This window comes from Sphaerodactylus townsendi, linkage group LG02, assembly GCF_021028975.2.
Source record: "Sphaerodactylus townsendi isolate TG3544 linkage group LG02, MPM_Stown_v2.3, whole genome shotgun sequence".
NCBI classification, from domain to species: domain Eukaryota; kingdom Metazoa; phylum Chordata; class Lepidosauria; order Squamata; family Sphaerodactylidae; genus Sphaerodactylus; species Sphaerodactylus townsendi.
The window spans coordinates 155,176,572-155,197,287 of NC_059426.1; the positions used below are offsets into that span (position 1 = coordinate 155,176,572).

A 20,716-nucleotide genomic window follows, 5' to 3' on the forward strand; every position below is an offset into this window, starting at 1 on the left:
CATTACCATATCACAGCTTCAATTACAATGAAGGGCACAGCTCCACCCCAACAGCATTCCCTCCCCCAGGTGTCGATACCAGCACCTTATTTCCTGTGTCTTTTTTGGTGCCAGGAAGGAGCTGGCGCCTTCCTGACATAGCACACTTGCACTTTTCCTTTGTGTTTGGTTTTGGTATGTAATCAGTTTGGTTGGCCAATGGCCATAGTGTATTTTGGTATTCTACAATAGGATCTTGTTGTTCCAGGGATAGAAGGAACCGCCAGTAATCCCAGCTTCAAAGCAAGTTCCCATCCAAGATATTTTCTGGGATACACAGATTGATCTGATGACTGCAGGAATGATGAATTTCAGATGTCAGTTGATTAAGGTTTCATGGGTTTGCTGAAGTGGGGATTCATAGAATGCTCAGACCCAAGTTAAGTCTCTGGAGTCTGATCCTCTGTTGCCGCAGTTGAGGGTTACATGAGTTGGGTAAGCTTGAAGTAGTAGATTCTCATTTAACAATGATGGCTTTTTGTTCAGAACTTGGAAGATCCTGAAACCCAACAAGGACACAGCAAGAGTTGCTTCACTATCACACCCTTAGCCTTCGGACATTTCACAGGACAGTTTGACACTGTTCCCGTTTTCCTTGTCTCTGGCACCCGTGTTACCTCCTACAGATAAAAGCAGCTCAGCCAAAGCTCTTCAGTTACACAACGGGTAAGAAGAAAAATTACAGGTTTATTTGGAAAATAAGCCAGTTATACCTGCTACTTCGAAGCTCCGACACTCTGGAGTAGCCATCCTGGGCACAAGTTTCCACAGAAGTCCTGAATATAACCTTTAGAAAGTCACGTGAAGGGAGCTTTGCCTCTCAAAACCTTAAACCCTGCAAAACTTGTTGGTCTGTAAGGTGCTACTGTACTGTAATTTAACTGTTCTACTGCTGATCAACACAGCTACCCTCAGAAACTATCTAATACAAGCTCTTATTGTATGCATAATTTTCTGAAAAGTAAGTAAATCTTCTATACATGGCTCACAGGATATTGAATGATTTATGGCAGTGGTGGCGAACCTATGGCACGGGTGCCAGAGGTGGCACTCAGAGCCCTCTCTGTGGGCACACGCAAACAGAGTGCCCCCCCCCCCCGATCTAGGCTGGCCTGGGCCACTGGGCTTGATTATTAGCATTAAACCTAAGACTGAGTTTTGGGGAAGCAGTGTAGGTAACACTGTTAAGCGCTGTTAAACCCCACTGATTTTCACGCGAAGAAATAAAACGTGATCCTTTACCTGGGAGCAAGCTCAGTTGCTGGCAATGGGGATTGCTTCTGAGTAAACCCTCCGAGGGTCATGATTCACCAGTTGGAAGTGTTGTATGGTTGCTTCAAAGCAAAGCCACCAACTACCACCAAGCTTACTCCCGAGTAACGCACGCCTTGGAGCCAACCGTTTTTTCTAAACTAAAACCTCAGTATTCATGTTAAATTGCCGTGTTGGCACTTTGCAATAAATAATTGGAAATGTAGGAAATTAGTACAAAGATGTAGGAAATTAGTACAAAGGAAGGTGATGAGCAGTGGTGGTTTGTCATGACCTTGCTCTGCATATCAATCCATGTCTTCCTTGGTGGTCTCCCACACAAGTACTAATCATAGCCTCTCTTCTGACATCTGATGAGAGCAGGCTAGTCTGGGATAATTAAGTGTTTAGGCACATTTAACAAGATACAAAGGAAGTCAGTCTCCAAGAATGCAATGCCTTAAAATAATTTTATTACACAAACCCTGGGGCTCAGTTGATACACACACAAGAGTAATGCAAAAGTCAACATCTGTTTTTTAATCACCCTTTCAGACTGTAATTATCATCATCTGATTGGTGATGTAACACTTATTCTCTAGTTGGGGATCACAATTTTCCCCATTAATAAAATGGTTCCTGTTGAGCTATCAATGACAAACATTAGGAAGGGTCGGTTAAATGTCATGACAAGAGGGGGAGGGAGAGTAGGGAGAAGAAAAATGGGATCATCGGCAAAGAATGTGAATGATGGACCCATCGCACCAGCTACTACACCCCCTTCTTCATTAACAACTAGCATCACTTCATGAAGTACCTGTAGGGAGAAAGATGATAAACTGAGTATGTACTGCCGAGATGTGTTTACCTTTGCATTTCCAGATGATTAAGAAGAAGAGTTTGGATTCATACCCCACTTTTCTCTCAGATCAGTCTCAAAGTGGCTTACAAACTCCCTTCCCTTCCTCTCTCCACAACAGACACCTTGTGAGGTAGGTGAGGCCGAGAGAGTCCTGAGAGAACTGTGACTAGCCCAAGGTCAGCCTGCAGGTTTCATTTGTAGGAGTGGAGCAAAAGTACAGCACTATGGCAAAGAGGATTTCGCATGGCTGGTTTCCAAGCATTTTCCTTGCCCAGCTCGGCCCCAGAAGTGGCCATTCCTCCCCTCGGTCTCCCACACTTTTTTTTAATAGCAACTGATATTTCAGCATATCAAATTCACTGAATTATCAGATTTCACTTTTTATTTTTAATGAAATCCCTATTCTGATTTGTTGTGGAGGGAAAGGCATATATCCAGAAGGGAAGGGCTGAAGAAAGTTAGAATTCAGAGAACTTGATTGGATGTTACAGAGCTGGTTACACACATTGGTTTTTGTAAAGCCTTTTGATGGGAGTATAATGATGTCATGGAGAACTGGTGTATGGAAAATGCTGCTAGGGGATGGGGCGATCTACAAATCTAATAAGTAAGTAAGTAAGTAAGTAAGTAAATAAGTAAATATAAATAAGTAAATAAGTAAGTAAACAAACAAACAAACAAACAAACAAACAAACAAATAAATAAATAAATAATGTGGGTAAGGCTGGGAAAATTCAGACAGTCCTGCTGAATGGTAGATCCTTGCTTGGCAGATCCCATAAGTTCACAGAAGAGTTAATTTTAAAAGCACATGAAAGACAGGGGAAACTTGGGAGTTGCAAAGAAATACCACAGGGTTTCCTGGACAAAGGAATGGGGTGGAGGGGTGGGGGTAAGACTTTCCTAAGATTTGGGAAAGGCATCATGATTGCTTTTTATAACAAAACCCAAGAGCCATACATGGTTTCGTATGTGAATTATGGTAACAAACGGCAATTTTCCTCTTACCTCTACATGCGTATTCAGTACATTCAAGACCTCAATTAAAATTACTTAATATATTAACTTTTTACCTATGTTTATTAACTTATTATAGGAATGGTTAGAGTTATTGGGTGTACAAACATAGAGTTATCCAGTCAGGTCAAGCTCATACATATCTAAGTCCATCAACTGGGATGAATTTAGAAGATTAGAATTGCACTGTAAATTAGATTAGAATTGCACTGTCAATGTCACAACACAAAGCACTATACTTGGAATTTACATTTTAGTGGATTTAAGAAGTGGATGTTAACTGTCTCTGATAGCAATTTGCAACTCTTTCTTTCTTGTTCCCAAACATCCTAGCAATTATCATCATGATTATGTAACTCTGAGGCAAAGTTATTGAAGGAGAACTTGTACGGTCACCTGCTGAAACTTCTGAAAAATTGTGGGTTAAGTCACCAGAATGTCACCAGAAGCACATCAAAGTATGCAGTATTTCTATCCTTCTATCCTTATTCCTTCTATCCTTATTATCAGAAAGGCAGGATGTAAACAATTTAAATGGGAAAAAAGTAATCAAGTACCACACTTCGATCCTGTCTCCAGATCAGTTCTTATTTAATTAGTTGATTGAAGTAAAGGCTAACAGGTTACATTTATTTTTGCACAAAGGCTTACAAGTTATCATTGGGCTTTTGTGGTTTTCCTGGCTTTGTGGCTGTGGTCTGATAGTTTATACTCCTAATGTTTCACCCACATCTCTCTCAGGATGCCAGTCATAGATGCAGGTGAAATTCTAGGAGCAAAAACTTCCAGACCATGACCACACAGCAATTGCTATGCAATGTCTAGCACTAACCTCATTCATATACTTACCTGAGAAATTCTCAAATTGTGTTTTGCTGCAATCTTGGAAAAATCAGCATGTTGATTAAAGGCATTTCTCATGCCTAGTCTCTGCAAAAAGCGTTTGACATCATAGGATGGATAAGCAGAGAATTTTGGAATTGATAATTTTATATCTCTGTCAAGGCAAATAGCAAAAAAACCCACCACCAAACAAACATTACATGACAATGTTAAACATAGTTGTGCATAAGTCGCAAAACAATTTTGTTAAAACATTTATTTTGATATCTTTTTTGTGATATCACTTTTGTGTTTTATTGTCAGATTGTTTCCTTATTTGATGTTTGTGTTAGTTTTATTTAACATTTATAACATATGACTAAAATAGTATGCATTCTAACTGGAGTCAATTGTCACACCTGGTCCAACAGCAGACCCCATGCAGCCTCAGGACTGCTGGGAGGGCCAAGCAGGTGACCCTTCTTCCTTATGGGGGTGGGGAGCTGGGCACAGGTTGGAGCAGGCCAGGCTGCCTGCCAGGGATGTGCTTTCCATTGTGCAAATGGGGCATCCTTTAACATAGGCCTCCACATCCTTGTGGAACGAGTGCCACCAAAATTGGTGGTGGGCTAGGTGGAGCGCTGTGACGAAACCGAGTGGGCTGCCGACTTAACGTTGTGGCAGCCTGCGAGGACCTTTGCTTGGAGCAGCTTGTCCCCCTTCCACCCCTTCAATTCTTCAAGAGTCCCCACCTTTTTTCCTCTGCAGAGAGCGTTTTGGAGAGTGTCTTCAGTTCGTCCCCCAGGGGGAGGGGGAGGTTGGGCTGGGGAGTGGCCTGAGTGGTCCACTTAACTTGGCTGCGGGTGACCACTTGGAGGCCAAGCTGGGAGGGTGTGAAGATTGTGTGTGAGGGGCAGTCGGGGCCCTGGCCAGGGAGGCAGGGCAAGGCATCTGCAAGGCAGTTACGTTTGCCCGGAAAAAAGTGGATTGTGAACTCAAAGCGCGCGAGGGTTTTGAGGGCAGCTAGGTTTTTGTAGTCAGATTCTATTGAGATTTTCAAAGGCAGGGGACAGACCGTTTCACGGGTCTATTTTATAAAATATTCCAAGAGGAAATAACACCACTCTTAGTGGATACTATAAATAGTATTAAAGATACAAAAGAAATGCCGTTAACATGGAATGAGGCCACCATCTCGCTCATTCCTAAGGAAGGATTAGAGACCACGGATGTGAAAAATTTTCACCCAATTTCGTTACTAAATAACGATTATAAAATATATGCAGGAGTCTTAGCAGGAAGAATTAAAGAAATACTGAAAGAGAGTATAGGAAGATATCACAACGGCTTCTTACCTAATAGATTTATAAGAACTAATGTTAGAATAGTAACCAATATGATTGAATATCTACACAAACAAATAAATAAGAAAGCTGCAATGTTATTTTATGACTTAGAAAAAGCGTTCGATAATTTAGATTGGAACTATCTAAAAGTACTATTGGAACATACAATTGGTCCAGGAAATTTTCTAGACTGGACTAAAGCTATTTATAACATACAAGCTGCAAAATTAAAAGTTAACAACACTCTAACGCCTCAATTTCAGATAAACCAAGGTACCAGGCAAGGCTGTCCTTTGTCCCCCCTTCTCTTTGTTTTAGCTATAGAGCTATTAATACAAAATATTAAATGTGATGAAGGGATTAAAGGGATCAAAATAAATGGAATTCAGTACAAAATCAAAGCCTTTGCCGACGATATTGTGGTGATGATTGAAGATCCGTTAAAGAATTGGACCACTTTAAATACAGTAATTGAGGAATTCAGTTCGGTTTCCGGCTTGACAGTAAATAAGCGGAAAACTAAAGTCATGACCTTTAATATATCAAGTGCAGAACAACAGAAATTAAAGGAGACGACACAATTTGAAATAAGAAAAAAATGAAATACTTAGGAATTGTTCTAACCAACCAAAACATTCTATTATTTTCAAATAATTATTTACCACTTTGGAAAAGGGTGAAAGAAAAATTAGTAGAATGGGAAAGTTTAAAATTATCGTTATTGGGGAGAATTGCAGCGGTAAAAATGAATATCTTACCAAAGATGCTTTTTCTGTTCCAGACTATACCCATAATTATAACAAATATTTTAAAGAATGGAAAAAAGATATTCTTAATTTTATATGGGGGGGGGGAAGCGAGAATTCAACACAAAAATTTGATTGATAATATGGCAAGAGGTGGATTCGGTCTACCTGACTTGAAATTATCCTACCAAGCAGCAGGGTTTGCCTGGTTTAGAGAGTGGATGTTATTACAGGAAAAAGAAATATTAAATATAGAAGGGTATGATCTGCATTTTGGGTGGCACTTCTACCTCTGGTATGCCAAAGGTAAACCATTTAAACAGTTTACCAATCACTATATCAGAAGAGCTATTATAAAAATCTGGCTGGACTATAAAAATAAAAATATTCTAAAAGTACCTAATTGGATCTCCCCACCAGGAGCGTTACTAATGAAACAGATTGAGGATGATAAATGTATAAGATATTGCGATATCTTACAATGGGAAAATGATACATGTAAACTGAAAGAAAGGCATGATATTGTGATACAGGGAAAGCAATGTCATTGGTACTTATATTACCAAATGAAAGAAAAATTCCACTTAGATATGAAAAAAGGCTTTGAAAAAAAAATTCTGATTTATGGCTGAATTTATGTGGAGAAAATCGTTTCCTGATTAAAAAAATGTATAAGACTCTTTTAGACAGAGAAACAGAAGATGAAATTGTCAAGGAGACCATGATTAAATGGTCTCAGGACTTAAGGGAAACAATTAATTTAGATACGTGGACAAATACTAGGAAAAAAATTAGAAAGTTTACTCTATGTTCAGATTTGAAAGAGAACTACTTCAAGATGTTGTATCGCTGGTATTTATACCCTAGTAAACTAGCAAAAATGTATAAAGGCACATCAGAACTTTGCTGGAAGTGTAAAGAATCCACTGGTACTTTTTTACATCTTTGGTGGAATTGTAGACTGGCTAAGAAATATTGGATAGAGATATCTGGTTTAATAAATGCTATCTTGGGGTATAAAGTAGATCTCCTTCCACGTTGTTTTTTATTAAATATTTTACCAAATGCACAGAAAGAACATGAAAATTTTTGGTTATATATGATAACTGCGGCCAGAATGGTATATGCTAAATTATGGAAAGCACCAGATATACCAAATGGGAAAGATTGGTTATCCAAAATGTTAAGTTTTTTGAACATTGATAAATTATCGACAATTATGAAACAACAGAATTTAGAGATATTTGGGAGGAATTGGAAACCCTTAATTGAATATTTTCAGTTAGAATATAAAGGTATGAAATATGACTTATGATCTTTATTAAGTAATTAAATAAAACTTGTATAGCACTATAGAAAATATAGAATCTGAACATATACAGTTTTTTTTTACTGTACCCTTTCTTTTTCTCTTCTTTTTAGATCAGAATGGCTAGCTTATAAGTAAGATAATCAAGAGGACATTTTCTCTGATACAGCACTGGATTAAGTACTAAATGTAACTGATTAATCAATGGCTGAGATAGCTAATAGGGTAGAATTAATGTAATTATAACTTAAAATGAAATATAATCAGAAACGAGATGTACTAACGTATATTTGATATTAGATTGTGTATCATATGTTTTACTAGCTGGAAGTCCACTTTAATACACTATTCTTCTTTATTGTTATTTTCTTTCTTTCTTTAGGTTTTTATATAATTTTCTTTAATGTTTTATATGACTTCAATTATGTAAACATAACCTGAATTTGTATCTTTTTTTGTATTTCTTTTTTGTTTATTGTACACTGTGATTAAAGAAATAAAATCATTTAAAAAGAGATTTTCAAAGGCAGATTGGCAAGCCAGAGTCCAATTGAGGAGGGGGGGCAAAGGTTTGGCGCTCCCAGGACCTGCTCCTTTGGCACAGAGCAAGTCCGTGAGGGGTAAGGCTCTTTCCGCAAAGTTTGGAATAAAATCTCTGTAGAAATTTGCAAGGAACAATTAGAGCTGTTTACAGGTTCGGGGGGCTTGCCAATGCACCACAGCCTTAACCTTGTTTGGGTCCATCTTGATTCCCTGGACAGAGATGTGTTAGCCCAAGAAATCGAGCTTGGACTTATGGAATTCACACTTGGATAGCTTATCACACAGTTCATTCTTTTGCAAACGTTTTAACCTCTCTGACTAGCAGTACATGGTCTTGCTCATTCTCAGAATAAATCAGCATGTTGTCTAAGTAAACCACCACCCCCTTATACAATAAATTGTGCATTATTTCATTTATGAGGTTCATGAAAACACTGGGAGCTCAACTGAGCCCATAGGGCATGACGAGGTACTCAAATTGGCCCAAAACCATGTTAAAAGCCGTGAGGTGTTCCTGGCCCTCAGCAAGCTGAATCCAGAAGTAGGCTTCCCTGAGGTCCAGCTTGTTCAATTCTAATTGCTCTTCATTGTCACCTGTGAAATCCAGGCACCGTTACTCACTGTTGCATGCTACCTAGCGGTGATTAATTGTTGCAGTTTCAAAAAGTTTGTAAAACACTGGTAGATTCCGCACAGGCCAAATAAAACAGTGTAAGATGTTATATAAACCATTGGGAGAGGGAAGGAGGAGGTCCCATTCCCAAAATGACTTTGACCCATTTTATTCCGTCCACCTGGAATTTTTAAAAATGGCTAAACCAGCAATCCTTTTGCACAATCCCAGGTTGGAGGCACTCCGCACAAACACACCAGGCCAGGTTTATTTCCCTCCCTTCCACCCATTCCGCACCATCCACTCTCAGGAAGAATCCCCCTCCCCGCCATTCTGTGCAGGTCGCCCAGCAGGTTCTCTGAGTGCCCAAAAGGCTACGAAGTCCCCTAAGCACCTTTTCTTCCCTAGTAGCAAGTATGACTGATCTGCAGCAACACATTCATTATTGCCCCACCGTTGCAGGGAGGTCCCTTTTTTCTTTTCTTTTGTGCGTTGCCCACACACAGGTATGTAGGTGCAGCCAATCATATTGTGGGACGATCAGCATGGTTTCAGGGGTTCATTTCTGTATGCCTGCACAGCTACACATGTGTTGCAGGAAACTTTTTAAAAAGAGAGATAAATGTCTCCATGCAAAGGTGCGAAAACAACCCAGATTGTTTCCATGGGCTCGGATTGCTCCCTGAAGGGGTGAGGGGCATGCATGTGAATGTGTGGAATCAATTTCTTACAGTGGAATTAATTTCTTACAGATATAGACAGTAACTAAGGTAAGAGAAAATACACTTCATATCAAACATAATAGAGCGAAATAGCATTAGTACAGTGTGGTTAATGTTAATTTAAATCGGATGCCTTCATCCTATTAATCATAATGAATTGTACGGGAGCAGAACTGGCAAAGAGAGTAAACTGCTTACTTGTATTGAAAAGATGTTCTCCATTTATCCAGATCTTCTTTTACAAGAGAACTCTCTAAATCTTTTAGTTTTCCTTGGTCTGGCAGGATGAACAATGCTACAGCAACGCCTGAAAAAGGCACTTCCACCACTGAGCAAAACAATTCTTCATCACGGACAAATTTGTATAAGGCCGTATTAAGCATCATGTTTAATTTGACAGTTGTGTTTCCATATGCAAAAAAATCTTCTTCAAGGGTTAATTCAGGAATGAAGCGTTCTTCCCATTCACCTTAGAAGAAAAATGAGAGATAAGAGGACTACATAAATATCCATTCAGCAAAATACAAATTCTATACAATAGCTACATGTGCATAATCATGCAAGTGTGTAGATGTAAAGAAATCCCCAGTTTCATCAATATTTAGTGGAAATTAGAGAGGTGACCTGGATGAGAGACACTGGTTGAGTTGTGCAGTGAATAGAGTACCACAACCTCCTAGCTAAAAGAATCATCATCATCGAATCATAGAGTTGAAAGGAGCCACACAGGCCATCTAGTTCAACCCCCTCCTCAATTCAGGATCAGCCCAAACCATCCTTGACGAGTGTTCATGCAGTGCTGCTTGTAGACTGCAAAAGAGGGGGAGCTCACCACCTCCCTAAGCAGCTGATTCCATTGCTGAACAATTCTTAGAGTAAAACATTTTTCCTAATATCCAGCTGGTACCTTTCTCCCCATATTTTAAATCCATTATTGCAAATCCTGTCCTCCGCTGCCAACAGGAAAAGCTCCTTTCCCTCCTCTAAGTGCCAGCTCTTCAAATGCTTAGAGAGCAATCATGTCGCCCCTTGATTTCCTCTTATCTTCAATGAACATCCAAAGTCTCTCAGCCTTTCCTTGTAGGGCTTGGTCTCCAGGCCCCTGATCATCCGTGTTGGTCTCCTCAATCGCTGTCCCCAAGACTCTAGCTACTTTTGTGAGGTCTATTCTTTGCACCATGAAGGCCCTCCTCTAGGTCAGTCCATGAAGATACATGACAGTTAGTAACAGGATGAGAAGTATCTTCTTCACTAACAGATCATAGCATCAGTAGTGCACACCTGCCTCCCTGCCCTCCCTCTAACAAGACCCAGATATACACACATGCGAAGACAGATTTATGACCAACGAAGACACGTTATTGGAGAGTTTCAGGGGGAAAGGAGCTGAGAAAACCAGAATCCATCTCCATGTAACCTCTTGGAAAATGGGTATGATTTGTCTATGGCTGCCTTCAAATGTGGTGGAGAACCACAAGGTCCTCCTCCACATTGGATGCACACTGTATAAAATGATGCCTTCCAACTGTAGGCTTCTTCAATGGTCAAAGTGTAGCATGGCTCAAGGGGTCAGTAGTTGGAGCTGCAATTCTATCTGTTGAGTCTCTGCTTCAGAACAATCAACTCCTTGTGTGAGGGGTCATGTTGGGGGCACTCGGAGCTCCTGCCCTCCATGTTGGATTTTGGGCTTGGGTATAGGAGCTGGTACTGCGGCTCCCAGCCATAGGCAAAGGGAAAAGGGGAAGGAGGCCGGGGCAATGAGCCTCTGCTTCTCTGTCAGTCCTCAGCTGCCCCTATGGGTCCTGGCTGAGGAAGTGAGGTAACTATTAGGATTCAGAATGGAGAGAAGTCAGCTACAGAGTGTAAACCTCATTCTCTCTGGTCATTTCCCTACTCACCATTTAATGTGGGCTACTCGCAGCAAGTAACCCGCAGTCTAGCAGCACTCCCCACTGCACCAGTGGCAACAACGCAGCCACTCCAATTCTGCCGCTGTCCTACCCCCTCTGTGCGCATCATTTCTGCTCCTGGATGGAACAGCACCTTTCTGAAAACGGGGAAGTGGGGGAAGACCGGGGGTGACTCCGGGCTTGAGTTTCCCACGCTGGTAGTGACGTGGAGCCTTTCCTCAAATCAGCAAACAGTGGGCTGGACGTGATGCACGCGCACCCCCCCTTTTTTCTCCGTGGAGCCGAGATACACGTCGTTTTGTGAAGACATGGAGCCATCTAAGCACCATTCACACACTCCTCCTCTCCTGGCCCTTGCAGCAGCATTAATTGCCTGTGTCCCCCCCCCCTCTCATTTTAAGGGCAGCCAAACTTGAGCTCCCTCGTCCTGATCCATGTCAACACATTTGTAAATGAAGAGGCAGCAGTGAATGTGAATTACTGAGGCAGCATTAAACACGACAGGACGTGGAAACGGGCTTCATTTTAAAACAGACCTTCGTCCCCATTTCAATGTGTTAGTTCTGCCTTAACCAGCCTTTTTCCCATTTTCAACCAAAAGGGGAGCTGTGGCTCAGTTTGTTAAGTATTCCTCTTGGTTTAAGAGGTTGCTGGTTTGAGCCTACCTGGAGATGAGAATATATTTTTACATTTTTAAAATTTTATTTAGGCTCTTTAAAATGCTGCAGCCAGTCCATTCTGTTTTGCGTCTCAGGGGGTGGGCGTGGGGTTCGTGTTTGTGTCCCCCTTGCTGTTGCTGAAAGCTCACTGTCAGTTTATGTGCACTTAAGTAAAAACTGGGGGTGGAAATGAAAAAAAAACAACCCTGATGCCCGCAGCCAGGGGAAGATAGCATTTTACTTTTGTCTCCTTCAGAGGGTCATAGAGCCATGCAGAGTTTCAGGCTCTCGTCTGCCCTTCCCATCCGCTTTCCCTGCGATTCACAGAGGAGGTCCTTTACTGCCAGCCCATATAACTACAAAGGTGAAAGTAAAATAATAGGGGAGGAAGCCCCAGCTGGGCTCGAGCAGCTCCAGCTAGCCAGGAAGAAGAGAGAAGGCGGCAAGCACACAAGTTCCCTTTTGGTGCCTTGACTCTTTCCACCTCCAGCTCCTTTTGGCAGCCTGCCAGTTTCCATTGCAGAAAAGAAAAGTCCCGCCCAGCAGCAGAAGCAGAAGCAGCAGCCAATCAGGACAGCCCTTGAGCGGATTGCGCATTTGATCCGCTGACAGTGGGGAGTCCTGAGTGGCTGCTGCGTGGCTGCCATGTTCATTGGACCAAGGGGGCAGAAGCTGCGGTGGGGACCATGAACCCGCGCTCAAAAGGTCCCAAAGCAGACGAAACCGGTGCGTATCGCCCTCCATTTTAGAAGTGGGAAAACAACCTCTGTGGGGAATTTGTGAAAATTGTTTGCTCAGTAGCCCTAAGTGCCCTCTCTGTGCTTTTCCCACCACCAAGATGTAGGGGGTTCTTCTCCCACTGACTCCCTCATCCCCACAAAAGCAGGGCCATATGCCATGGCATTCAAGGGCGAAGTGGCTCCCCCCCACCCCACCTGCCCTCTTCTTCATTGGTACAATATCTTCTTTTTAGCTGGCTGAACTGCTTGTACTGCCTTAATTAAAAAAAAAAACCAATATCCTAAATCTCCAACTTACCTTTGTAGAGAAAGTAGTTCACAAGAACCATGCGTGTGTTTTTACTGAGATATTTTACTGTGTTGATTTTTGTGCCTTCAGTTTTGTTCTTTACATAATCATTTATATGGTGTTTAGCTCCTGTGTTATTCAGAAAGTCTATAGAAAAGTCTTCAGCATGATATAAGTGTCTGACGTCTTCCAGAAATGTAGGCAGAACTTCCAATGACTTATCTAAGAACAAAGCATTCCCTGTTTTCACATAGGCTCTAACGGTGTGTCTGTACATAAGTTGACAAAATCCTTTATGTATCTCATTCTGCTCAATCTCTGAAAGGTTAAAAGCTAATCCGTCATATATCTGACTTTGGGTTTCAGATTTAGCTCCAAGGGACAACATAGCGAGGGCTGAGGAAACGCTGATGGGAGAGAAAAGAATATTTTTGTCTTCTATAGTGGAAGACATTTCTTTGTACAATCTGAATGCAAAATCAGCATTATAAGGGATTATCTTGTGCCAGACATTGTCTCCAGTGTTACATTCTTGGTCCAAAGTAGATTGTTGTTGTTGAATATTTGGATAACTGCTTTGAACAACATGAGGTCCTGTGAAGTGATAATAATGAAGCTGCAGACCAATCAGAAACAACGAAAGGTAGATCGTGGCCTTCATTGGGGTTTGTAATTGTTCTGTGGAAAAAACAATCAAACTTGGATGTCAATTTCTGCCTCTCCCGCTCACGCCTCTCCCAGTTCCTCCACCTTAGTGCTGGGGGTTCCCAGCTTTGGATGCCTCATTAAATTGACTGGGCAACTGAAGCTGGGCTCATTTTGGGCCGTAAGTCGTTGGTGCACACCTGGCTTTCTCCTCTCTGGTATTCAGGTTGTGGCCTTCCCCCCTGCCCAGCAAATTTCTCTGACCCCCTTTTATCTACCTCCCCTTTTGATTCCAGCCTTAACTAGTGCCCTACCCCTGCCTCCCTTTTCCTTTCTCCTTTTATTGTTTTCTTGCAGGTGTCCCATTCTTCATGGGTGAAGTTTAAGCCTTTCACTGTGGTTCCTGTTGGTACTGGGGGAAGATGAGACCATCAGCTTTCTCCCCTCCTTCTCGGGCCAGTGTCAGGCCTTGGCAGAACTTCCTATTATACACCAGAGACTGTTGAAGCATTCATTCATTCATTCATTCATTCATTCATTCATTCATTCATTCATTCATTCATTCATTCATTCATTCATTGTACTTATAGGCTGCCCTTTCTCTTGTGGGCTCAGGGCAGCTTCCAAAATGTAATCCTAACAATAAAATCAATAACAATGAACAATAAAGCCTGTAACGCTCCTTAGTCAACTAATCTAAGATGGTGCTAAAACTCTAGCAAAGTTAAAACAGATAAATTTCCCCATGCTCATTGTCCATACTGGTGCAATGGGGGAAAAGGAATAAACAGGACAGAATTAAGGAAAGGGAAGATGGAATATTGTTTCTGACTCATCCATAGGCCTGGTGGAACAATTCTGTTTAACAGGCCCTGCAAAATTGGGTCAAGTCCCCCAGTGCCCGGACCTCAACTAACAGAGCATTCCACCCGGCTGGGTCAGGGCTGAAAAAGCCCTTGCCCTGCTTGAGTACCAGATTATTTTCAGGGCAGGCATGGCCTGCACTACTTATCTCACTGCTGTCCTGTTTCAGGCATTTATGGATCATATATCAGGGGTAAATGGATAATCAGAAATTGGGTTCTGTTACCTTTGCTTGCTACCAACCCATAAGTATTAAGCGAGACCTTCACGTACACAGATATATGCAAGAGGCAATTGCAACATGGTGAAGAAAGTCTCTGACATGTGTAGTAACGTTAACAGTATATGAGAGACAAAAACCAATGAGTTTGTGACACAGTTGTGAATAACCGTATATGGAATAGCATACTCACACCCTTTTACAAGTGTATAAATGCTTTGCTTTTAGAATGACTAATTGGAGAAATGCCTAGTGGGCTTAAGGCCCATTTTCTCCCACAGGCATAATAATAAACTTTTTTTCCTGGAACCATCTGGTGGTCTTCTTGTCTGTTTGACTTGTTCTTCGGCCTCCCTGGGCAAGGAGCCAGCTTTGCACCATGTGCTTGCTAGGGTTCTATCACCCTTGGAACTGGGGTCAGGGTGCCATTCCCAGCATGGTAGGGGACAGTGGGGTGGCATTTCCTCCTCCCATGAGGAGCATCCCTAAAATGGCCCTCTCCGTAATATTGTCAGCAGCCCATAGTAAGGATCATGGCCTGGAGACTGAGGGAGCAGTGAGAGCTGGTGGCCTAGATTCACTTCCCTCCCCAGAGGAAGTGAGGTGGGAAGGTGAGCCACATCAACCTTCAGTGCCATGGAAGATGGCCTCTTTTTTTCCAGAGAGGGGAGAGGTAGGTGGTGTGGATTTGCCTCCCTTGCACATGGAGGTAAAGTAAGGGGTGAGCCCTACTCACATCCTGCCCCAAGTCTGAAGCCTTGGTTGCTCCCATAGCCAACTCCAGACAAACCTCCCCCCCTTTTTTCTGAATGCCATCTGGTGGACATCAGGCTTTCAAAGAGTCAAGAGAGATAGCCGGCATTGTCATGGAAACATCTCTGTTGGATAGTAAAGCTGAAAGATAAAAGAGACAAGTACTATTGTAAGACCTGCTTCCAACTTGGGAACCTCTCTTGTGTATCTGGGTACTTCCTCTATGTCTGGAAAGGCCTCTTGGGAAGTGCTGACCTGATGTAGAGGTTGGAGGAATCCTGACAAATTCCTCCCCAACTACACCATACAGGGAAGAGCTTCTGCCCTGGCTAGTTCCATCTGATGGGTCTTCCCTTGATTACCACCCATGAATTCTCATCTTGTACTTTAGAAAAAGAAATAAGTCTGCTTCATCTTCTATGTGGTCTCACTTTAATTCTTTACACTTTTTGGGTTTGCTGCAGGTCACCCAGTTGAGGGCATGGGATGGCCAAACCTGCAAAGCTGCCCAGGACTATGTTGTCCATAATCTGTTATTTCCCTGCATGATGGATTGTAATCATCGGTGGGCAGCTTACTTCACGTACACCACTGGAATCATAAACTGGACACAGGTTGATTTGGGGGGTGGGACAGGGGCGTGGCGTGGCGTAGAGTGGTGTGGCAGGGGTGCAGCGCACGAACATGCACTGGGTGCAGTTCCACCTCGCTCTGCCCGTTGATACCAATAGACTATACCTTCCCGGGAGACCTGGTGGCAGGGGGTTACTGCAAGTAAAACAAACAGTGGAAGAGGAGAAACATGTGCTGGCCAATTACGTGAATGAAAGTCAAGAACAGACATTGTTTGAACTGAAGAACAGACATTTGCTGAAAGCCCAAAGAACCAAATAGGAGTGCAGAAAGAATACTTCAGGTATACCATGCCCTATTTCTGGAGAAGATCAAAAACAAGGTGGATAGTGAAAAGACCTGGCTGTGATTAACAACTGGAACTCTGAAAAAAGAAACTGAATCACTGATTTTAGCTGCTCAAGAGAAGGCCACTAGGACAAATATGATCAAGGCCAGAATCGAAAAATCCTCAGATGATGCAAAGTGAAGATCACGGAAAATAAGAAGTCACGGAAGTCACGGAAAATAAGAAGTTCAAGATCTTGTGGGACTTTTACATCCAAACGGACAAAGTATTGGCACATAATACACCAGACATCACAGTGATTGAGGCCAAGAAAGTTACAATCATCAACATAGTTTGAAGTAACAGCAGGTTTGTTGAAAAAGAACATGAGAAGATGACTAAATGCCATGATTTGAAAATGGAGATACAGAGACATTGGCACAAACCAGCTCAGGCCGTGCCAGTGGTAATCGGCACCCTGGGCACCCTTCCAAACACACTAGGGCAGCACATGAAACATCTTCAAATCAACAAAATCAACATTGGTCAGATGCAGAAGACAGCCCTGATGGGATCTGCAAGAATACTATGAAGATAGATTACTGTTCTAGACTTCTGGGTGAGGCTCGAATTGTAATGAAAGGCCAACAACCAGCTAAAGAACTGGCAGCTGTGATATTAAACAAAATTAAATAGTAGTAGTAGTAGTAGTAGTAGTAGTAGTAGTAGTAGTAGTAGTAGTAGTAATATGAAAGTCAAGAAAAGGCATTGATTGAAGTGAAGAACAGACATTTGCTGGAAACCCTGAGACCAAAAGGGAAAACAGAAAAAAAAACTGATTAAAAGAGGGACTGAAAGTTGGCACAACAAAGCATTGCATGGCACATTTCTGGAGAAGATCAAGGGCAGGGTGGACAACGAAAAGAACTGGGTGTGGTTAACAACTGGAACTCTGAAAAAGTTAATGAATCACTTAAACAGCTGAGGCCTCTGGATGAGGCTCAAATTGTAATAAACGCCAACAACCAGCTAAAGAACTAACAAACAACATTAAAATAACAAATAAATAAATAAATAAATCATTACAAGCAAGGCTGCTTTGAACCACCAATCATAGTCATAGTTACACCCCTGACTTCTGTTAGAGTTTGATTGCTACTAGAGGAGAATGGAGAGAGTTATTATCATACCATAGAAGAGAAACACAAACATCTGCCCCATCCACACAATTTATGCTGTGATGTTGGTACCAGGACCTCCTGTGCTGCATATCACCATCTTTGATTAAAACCTTGAGCCCTCATTTCTGTGCTGTACTGGGAGCAAGATAAATTCCTATGCAAATTTACTCATAGACACTCTTCATATTTGATTTTGTACTATGTGGAATAAAACAACAAATCCAGCCAGTGTGATACACCCAACTTAACCCAGGCATAACATTTAATTCGATTAGGTCCTACTGACCTTAAACCACTATGGGAGAGGCTCAACTGAACACACTGGAGTGTCAGAAGAATGGTAGAGAAAAGGTGTTTTATACTTACAAAATGCCCAGAAGTGTCTACTGAAATTGATCTGGAGTGGATGTCTCCAGGCTTTGTCATTTATAAACTGGGCTTGCACAATATCCAGTAAAGATATTAACCATTAAACAGAGCAAATACAGATTATCTAAGAGGCAGGGAGAGCAAAATATGATGCAATGGATTTGGAGCTGTGCTTTGTACGCTTTGGCATTGGTTTTGGCTGTCAAGAGAAAGCATCATTGGAATGGTGCCTAAGTTGGACAGTTCCCACCACCAGCTAAATCTGAAAACACAGCATTTAGTTGAGACCTTCTCCTCATGGGTGAGGCATGTGTCTGGATCAGTGTTTCCCAACCTTTTCGACATCGCGGTACCCTTGACCTCACTCTTCATATCTCAGGGTACCCTTGAGGTTCATTTGATTTTTTTTTTGCATTTTTAATGTTTTCCCCCCCATTTTTGGCCTGTAGGTGGGGGGAGTGGCAAGCAGGGGGAGGGGAGGGAAAGCAGCGTTGACAGCCGTGTTGTTTGCCTAAATTCGGTGTGGATTGGGGGGATTTAAAGGGAGAGTTCCCTTTAAATCTAACCACCACCCCAATTCACGCCGAATTTAGGCAAATAAAGCAGTGCTGTTTTTCAATGTTGTTTAAAGGGAGCCCATGAGGCTCCCAACCCGCCCCTTCAAAATCCATTTGATTCGGGGGGGGGGCAGTGGTAGCATTGTCATGGCACCCCTGGGACATGCTCATGGCACCCCAGGGTACCACAGAACCCTGGTTGAGAATCACTGGTCTAGATAAGATGAAGACTCTGTACTCATAACTTTTCTTCAAGATAAAAGCAAACACAAGAATACCATGTCAATAAAGAGGTTTATATTAGATGTATATTGATATATCCCTTGTACTATTTGTGTCCTTTGGACTGAATCCAAACTAATATTTCCATGGACGCCCAGGGAATCCTATTTTCTCATTTCTCACCACCCACAGCAATCCAAACTGCCTTCAGAAATCCTGTTCCTTGGGCAGGGGAGACTGCTAAGAAAGGGTGCACCTTTGGAAACATCTAGTCTGAGGTCCCTTCTGCACATGCAGAATAATGCACTTTCAATCCACTTTCAATGCACTTTGGATTTTACTGTGCGGAACAGCAAAATCCACTTTCAAACAATTAGATGTGCATTATCCTGCGTGTGCGGAAGGGGCCTGAGTCCTAAAGGCAGACTGGCTTTTCATATCCCAACCCCATTCCAGCTTCACTCTGTGGTTTTTCTGGGCTGTGTGCCTATAATCTGGTAATGTTATCTCCTAATGTTTTGGTATGCCAATAAAGGTTGAGGTTTGAGATTTTAAATAAATGGTCTGATTCAACAGGGCTCTTCTTATTTTCGTAGGTATTGATTTTATGGGGAAAATATAATTCCTCCATGGGTGAAGAAACAATTGTTATGCTGAGAGACATGTCACTGTCTCTAGCCACCACTCGACTTCCTCAGTGCATGCTTCTGCATGTCACTGGCTTCCCATGCAATAAACCAAAAACAACATTTGGCATCCAAGTTAGTAATACACTGAGTAAACTTTCACTGTCATAAAACCTCATCAGGACATCAATAAAACGTACTACATTGTACACAGGAAAACTACTACCGGTAAGATAAACACAATATGAAAAATTCAGTTAATAAATAAGTTTACATTTAGCTTAAAATTTTCAGCTAAAAATCTAAAGATGGTAGTAGTAGTTCCAGAATCACCATCTTTCAGCCAGTATTGGATTACAGATTCTTTATGGATAGAATCTCTACACTATAAAGGGGTCACAAATAATTCTCTTTGAAGATCATCAAAAAGAGGACATGGTGTATTGGTGTATTGAATCAGGTATATTCCAATCTCATGGGCAAAGTTTCTTCTGAAAAGGAATTTGTTGGTATGTCCCAGACAGTACCATTGAGGGGAAGGCGTTTAAATGAGCTAACATAAAGGCTTTATGGTAAAGGGGGGAATCTAAATTGTAAAAACCGTGAGACATGATTCCATGAGACCTTCTATTTCAACTCCTGTTTTACTCAGCCACCAGTGTGATGCCCTAGAGGGCCAACCAACTGGGCATAAACTGACCAAGGATTTCCTTTGATATTGCTCCTAGTTCTGGTGTTCAGAGGTTTCCCGCCTCAAAATATGAAGTTCCTTTTAGTCACCATGACTACTAGCCATTGATGACCCTAATCTCCAAGGATCTGTCTAACCCGATTTTAAAGCCATATGTGCTCGTGTACATCACTATTAGTCAATCAGTTGGTTATTCACCATTTTCCCTTCCAGGGGGCAGCTGAACCAGCTTACATCATACGTCTCTTTTCTTTTTAGTCTTCACAACACCCATACAAGGTAGGATAGGCTGAGACCCAGTGGGGTGTGTGACGAATGCATTCAGCCTGCATTCATGTTACAGGGTGGACCCGCCCCTTAAAGAGTTAAGCCCTGGCCAGCCCTGATTGGCCAGAGAAAAATAACCGCAGAGTATATAAACTGTCAGCGCTAATGCTGAGGGGTTTTTTGGTTCTTGAACTTTGGTTCTTTTTGGAGTCTTCGGACTGTTTGGCTCTATGTGAGCTTGTGTGCCTTCGGGTACTTTTTAGAGACAGAGTGAGGAGAATCCGGAGAGATCTCTCACTGCTGTGGTATAGGAGTAGCTGAGGAGGCTATTCCAAGATCAAATCCTGAGTTTGGAGGCGTGTGTCCGCCCTCAGGAATTTCATTTTGTGTGTGTGTGAGGGTAAAACCTCACCAGTAACATCTTTTTGTGAAACAGAAACTTAAGTGAAGTACCGTGCCTGAAACCGCTAAGCTTAAGACAAACTGACTTTAGTAACCGTTAAGCTTAAGCGAACTCTCTGCAACCATACGCTTTAAGAAACATTCATTGTC

The 20,716-nt window shown here is 42.0% G+C and overlaps 1 protein-coding gene across 1 annotated transcript; it reads right to left on the bottom strand.

Moving 5' to 3' along the window:
* Positions 1-1,741: 1,741 nt before the first annotated feature.
* Positions 1,742-13,540, bottom strand: LOC125426675 (corticosteroid-binding globulin-like). Its single transcript, XM_048485275.1, has 4 exons — positions 12,878-13,540; positions 9,469-9,739; positions 4,019-4,166; positions 1,742-2,107 (listed from the first exon to the last, which is right to left on the bottom strand). The coding sequence occupies exons 1-4, from the start codon at positions 13,527-13,529 to the stop codon at positions 1,889-1,891; spliced, it is 1,290 nt and encodes a 429-aa protein (XP_048341232.1). The 5' UTR covers positions 13,530-13,540; the 3' UTR covers positions 1,742-1,888.
* Positions 13,541-20,716: the final 7,176 nt, after the last annotated feature.

Bases quoted from the DNA above. Each gene is read 5' to 3' on its own strand.
- LOC125426675 (XM_048485275.1), bottom strand. From the start codon at position 13,529: ATGAAGGCCACGATCTACCTTTCGTTGTTTCTGATTGGTCTGCAGCTT. The intron at 9,740-12,877 runs GTAAGTTGGAGA...TTTTCTTCTAAG, and splicing joins GAACTACTTTCTCTACAAAG to GTGAATGGGAAGAACGCTTC. The intron at 2,108-4,018 runs GTAAGTATATGA...TTCTCCCTACAG, and splicing joins ACAATTTGAGAATTTCTCAG to GTACTTCATGAAGTGATGCT.